Source organism: Cherax quadricarinatus, unplaced genomic scaffold (genome assembly GCF_038502225.1).
Source record: "Cherax quadricarinatus isolate ZL_2023a unplaced genomic scaffold, ASM3850222v1 Contig367, whole genome shotgun sequence".
In the NCBI taxonomy this organism is placed as follows: domain Eukaryota; kingdom Metazoa; phylum Arthropoda; class Malacostraca; order Decapoda; family Parastacidae; genus Cherax; species Cherax quadricarinatus.
The window spans coordinates 74,004-80,000 of NW_027195393.1; the positions used below are offsets into that span (position 1 = coordinate 74,004).

A 5,997-nucleotide genomic window follows, 5' to 3' on the forward strand; every position below is an offset into this window, starting at 1 on the left:
CGAATTAAACACAATTTATTTATTAGCAAAATAAGTTTAAGAAAAGGTGTTTCGAGGCTGCCACTATTCACATCACCGACACCACAAAACATAATAGATGGATGTACATTTTCTTGAAACCACTTGCTCGTAACACCTTCTCTCAGATCCTGATCTTATTTCCATCTGGCATTACATGGTGTCGAGCACCGGACCTCACCTTTGCTTGGCTTAACCTCATCTTCACCTTACATTTTTGTAATATTTTGTGCTTTCCTTGCACTTGATAAAGCTCCCTGTTGGTGTAACACTACATAACCTCAGGTGCTCCTCGTTACATGATAGTTTAACTTACCGTATATCGACTTTACGATGGTACATAAAGGTTGTAGTTTTGACGCCAAACACAACTTACTCATCCAACCATACATTGATATGAAAAACATGTATTTACTTATTTACTTTTCAATGCTAGTATTTAGCTAGTTAAAGTAATTATTTATTAATTTACTTATTCACTAACAGTAGTTATTTTTTTACGTATTTATTTATCATATATTTTCAACTTTCAATGAATTCATGGGAACATAACCATCGTAATTTGAGGAGCGCCTGTAAAGGGCTCTCTAATACAAGTTTTTCTTGTTTTTTACTAGTGTTTGTTGAATTTCAGCTATTATTTACATACCAAGTTCTATAGTTTACATTTAGAACATAGGGATTTGGCAGAAGAATTCAAAATGGTTCCAGCAGATTGATTGTCGCCACGTTCCATTTTCCATGGTCATTACAGCACAGTCATGATCCGGTCTTGGCCAAAATCCATTCCAGGCCCAGTTAAAGTAACTCATAGGTTGTCCTGTTTTAGTGAATACACAACAATTAGTCATAGTTGTAACAATTTGTACAGTAAACACTATTTAACGAACAAATTGGGAGGAGTGCATGGTCACTAATTGTGATTGCAACAACATCGAACAATTTTTACAGCTATTCCTGAATCTATTTTGTCCTGTATAGACAAAGTGTGTAACTTTAAAGACAGGTCTATTAAATTGAGAGTTTACTGTATTATTATATTAAACCATGCACTGCATGACCTGTATGGGTTTACCGCTTCTTCCTCATTGGGATACTAATAATAATACTGTAAAAAGAGGTAATATCAAAAAATTCTGAAACACAAATTTTCATACACTTCCTGGGTGAAATATGGCGGCGATGTAGATAGTGCTACGTAGTACACTCCTGTGTGGCGAGTTACAGTGTTGTCGGTAGTTCCATTGAAGTTAGATGGGGCATTTTATGTTGTGTCAGTATTTTGTTGCAATTTTTCGCGTAACAGAATGAAATCTTTGAGAGAAAGAAGAACAGTGTGTGTGTTTGTATGTGAGTGTATACGTGTGTATGTGTATGTGTGTGTGTGTGTGTGTGTTTGTGTGTGTGTGTGTGTGTGTGTGTGTGTGTGTGTGTGTGTGTGTGTGTGTGTGTGTGTGTGTGTGTGTGTGTGTGTGTGTGTGTGTGTGTGTGTGTATGTGTGAAATTTTTTTTCAAGCTTAGTAAAACAGGTAACAAAACTCCGAAAAAACTTCGGAAGCCATTTTAGGATGAAGCAATGGGTCAGACACATGAACTGAATGGTGTTCTAGATTCAAAGGAGAATGAATGTTGATTATGGATGATGAACACATTAGTCATCCATCAACATCACAGACTCTATAATTGGAAAAGTGTGGAAAGCTATTCATGAAGATCGTCGTCAGAGTACGAAGGACACTGCAAATTGAAAAATTGAAAATGAGGTGAGTGACTGAGAAATTTGTGCTCAGCTTACTGATTCATAACCAGAAATGCTCTGCATACCTATGGGCTTTCTGCACTGACAACTAAATGTCAGCCATCTTTGTACAAACACTATATCATGATGAAATTTAATTCTTATTATTTTTATTTTCTGGCTACAAACAACATGGCAGTCATCCGCCTGACTCCTTAATCAGTAGATCTGGCGCCCTGTGACTTCTTTCTCTTCTTAAAAATAAAAATGGGTCGGTGTTTTATCAACATGGAGGAGATTCAAGCAGTATCGCAGACTTCATTAGACTCTATTAGGAAAAGAAGTTTTCCAGAAATGTTTCAAGAGGTGACAGAGACGCGGGGATCAGTGTATAGTCTCCCAAGGAGAGTACTTTGAGGGAGACTATCTCAACTAGGTAGTGATTAAGTGAGTTTATATATTTTCCTCACAGCAGTCTAGGAATTATTTTGATAGCACTTCGTACATAAACAAAAATGTACTAAACCTATATGGGTCATTCAGTATTGTTCACATATTAAATAAAATACAGTACTGTACTATAACACTTTAATTAAGTGCAAATATGAACCTTGAGCTTTATAATTAAATGAACGTGTGCCATTCTCTCTTTTTATCTCTTCAACAGTGTCTTCTGTGTTTGCCTTCCCATACAACAACTCCTGGGGGAATGCCTCTGCCTATGACGAAAAACCCTCCAGACATTCCTATCTAAACTTGACTTTCCTTAGTCTTTTTTTAAGCTTATATGAGTGCTAACCAATATATATTCCTTAATTTGACTTAACATATACAGTAGCAAGAATAGTAACAGTAACATGAATAGTTTAGGCATATTTTGATATATATATATAAAGTCCGTGTGAAGCATAATGTGGGTGTAGCATGCAGTTGAAAAAAGTGCAACAAAAGAAGGGCAGTCAGGACTGCCTCTGCCTTTATAGGGACATAGTCCACATTCAGTAAAATAAATATTTTTAAAAAAATTCTACTGCACATGTGAACTCGGTAGCGGTCTGGATATATACAGAACGTTTTTATTGTCTTTCCAGATCAATGAGAAATTGTTTTATGGGGAGCCCTCCAACACCAGGTCAAAATATGTCTGCATTTTGGATGACAGTGACTCAGAACCAGAGGTAGATGACCCTGAATTGCTTGATAGTGGTGATGAATATTTGCCACTGGATGCAGAGGTTTCAAGTGATGAGGAAGAAGAAAGGCCAGCCAAAAAGCTGAAATTAGTCAAGAAAAAGAGAGGCATTACAATCGAGGAGTACCCTGATGAGGAACATATTTATGACGAGCTTGCTCTTCAAGGTGAACCAAAGTGGTCCCAGGTTGACCTCCAAAATGACCCTTTGCCGGCATATGAACATGAAAAGCCTCTTCAAATTAGATCTCCATATCAGTATTTTTGTGATTTCTTTAGTCAAGACATGGTAGACAACATAGCATTTCAAACAAATTTGTATGCCAAGCAAAAAAGCATAACTACTAATTTTGCAACAGATCCTGAAGAGATTATGAGGTTCATAGGTGTTTTGTTGTTCATGGGTATTGTTCCAATACCAGCAGTCGAAGACTACTGGGCAAGTTCATTTAGGATCCCCCAGGTTGCAGAAGTCATGGGGTCTAAGAGGTTTATGTTACTTAGACATACTATTCATTTCAATGACACAGAAAAGGATAATGACAGATTCCACAAAGTAAGGCCTCATTACACTGCACTAACTACTGCTTGCTTGAAAGTTCCAGCTACACCCAAGCAATCTATTGAAGTCATGGTTGCTTTCAAGGGTAAAACTGTTGGAAACCTAAGGCAGAACATCAAAACCAAACCAGACTAGTGGGGTTTCAAACTTTTTTGTCGTGCAAGTGAAGATGGAATCATACATGATATACTCATGTATCAAGGCACTCCAACTTTTGACAGCCATCCCACAAAGCTTCCACAGGAAGAAACTAAACTGCCAATAAGTACAAAGATTGTTCTGGTACTTGCAACAACTATGAACAAGACCAACACATCAGTAATCTATGCTGACAATTTCTTTTCAAGTCTACCTTTGGCCAAAGTACTAAATGATAAGTATAACTGCAGATACACTGGAACAGTACATGAAAATAGATGTGGTAAGCCAGATCTGATGATTGTCAAACAAATGGAAAAGAACAGTGTGGACAGGGGCAATTTTAGCTTCAAAGCCAATGATGGTGTCCTTGTTGTAAGATGGAAGGACAACAAAGTTTTGACTTTGCTGACAAGTAATGTAGGGATCAATCCTGTGAGTCTTGTTGAAAGATATAACAAGGCTACAAAGTCCAAAAACGAGTTACAGTGCCCTGCAGTCATCAAGAACTATAATGCACACATGGGAGGTATTGACAAAAGTAACATGTTGGTGCATCTGTACAAAACACCAATGAAATCTAAACGTTGGTACATGCGGCTGTTTGCCTACGTTCTTGATCTTGCTGTTGTGAATGCATGGCTTGTTTACTGCCTCGATTGTCGATCACTAAATGCCAAATGCATGTCATTGAAGCTTTTCAGGAATGAAATCTTTGTCACCGCAAGGTCTAAAGGCCAAAAGTATAGACGCAAGTAATTCACCATGTACTTCCAATAGTGTCAGCATGGTGGCAGCTCTGCATGGCCAACGTGCAGAAAGGCCTGATGACAGTGTGAGGCTTGACAAAGCTCTAAACCACTGGCCAGTGTTAGGGAAGTCGCTTAGTTGCAAGTATTGTAGCAACTCGAAAAAAATTGTCACAATCGCATTCTACTGTTCTGTATGCAAAGTAAATCTGTGCATAAAGAAGGCTAAAAATTGCTTCATAGACTTCCATTCTAGCAACCAGTAATATACAATGATTGTTCTTCCTCATGAATCTCAGCAATATGGGACTTGAAATTTTTATCCCTTTGCAATGTGTCCTAGTTGCTATTTGTTTAATTTTTATATTTTTCTAATGCTTACAAAATGTCTTGATACAAGTTCCATTGATGTTTTTGATATTGTATGTTTGCATAATAAATTTTAAAAATAGTTATTGGGAGTTTTATTAACAATTGCAAGTTTGCAACATTCAAATTTATACTCCTTATTTCGGGCATGGGCGAGTATAACTGCCTTTCGTAGATTAGCAATTGCTCTAAAACTAAAAATCAGAATTCCACTTATATGGCCTCATCCATCTTATATTGAGTTACTCAATCCACTCTAAAGGAGTTAAGTGTGAAATTCCACTATATCAGACATTGCCCGACAAAGGGTTTAACTAATTACGCAGAAGCACGAAGGGAAGGAAGCCAGTATATACATTTACATATATATATATATATATATATATATATATATATATATATATATATATATATATATATATATATATATATGTGCCGTGCCGAATTTGCAAAACAGATCAATTAGCAAGAACTCATTTAAAATTAAGTCTTTTCTGAAATTTTCTCTTATACGTTTAAAGATATATTTTTTTCATTATTGTTAATGCAAAAATTTTTAATTTTGCACCAAAATAATCTTAGAAAACTTACCTAACCTTATTATAAAAAGAACAATTTATTTTAGCCCAACCCAACTAAATATATTTTAGATTTGTTTACAATAATTTAATACTAAACAAACCCAGTGAAATATATTTTTTTCGTTAGGTTCAGAATGATTTTGGCGAAATTATTGCATACACAAATTTTCATGTGTCCTATATGGCAAGATGAGCGTTGCTATTTAAGCCAAGATCGCAAGTTCTGCCTATTCGGCACGACATATATATATATATATATATATATATATATATATATATATATATATATATGTATATATATATGTATATATATATTCATATATATTCATATATATACATGCAAAACAACCACTCTGAAAGAATAGAGAAATTCCAAGCGCATTCGTGACTACTAATGTGAGTAGTCACGAAAGCGCTTGAAATTTCTCTATTCTCTCAGAGTGGTTGTTTTGCATATTCTGAAATCACCTGTTTACTGTGATCTTATTGCATATATATATATATATATATATATATATATATATATATATATATATATATATATATATATAGATAGATATATATGTACCACCTCTATAACTGGACTGGGGACCCTCATCCTCAGAGAAGACAATAAACGTACCTCAGGGAAAACTCAAGGTTCCCTCCAG

At 35.5% G+C, this 5,997-nt stretch overlaps 1 protein-coding gene across 1 annotated transcript in view; it reads right to left on the reverse strand.

Annotated features, from left to right (window-relative positions):
- Positions 1-435: 435 nt before the first annotated feature.
- LOC128700568 (collectin-10-like) overlaps positions 436-5,997 on the reverse strand; it is a 34,274-nt gene continuing 28,712 nt past the window's right edge. The window contains exon 6 of the mRNA XM_070080378.1: positions 436-838. Within this exon, the coding sequence (XP_069936479.1) occupies positions 687-838 (152 nt within the window). The 3' untranslated portion in view covers positions 436-686. The remainder of the gene's footprint in view (positions 839-5,997) is intronic.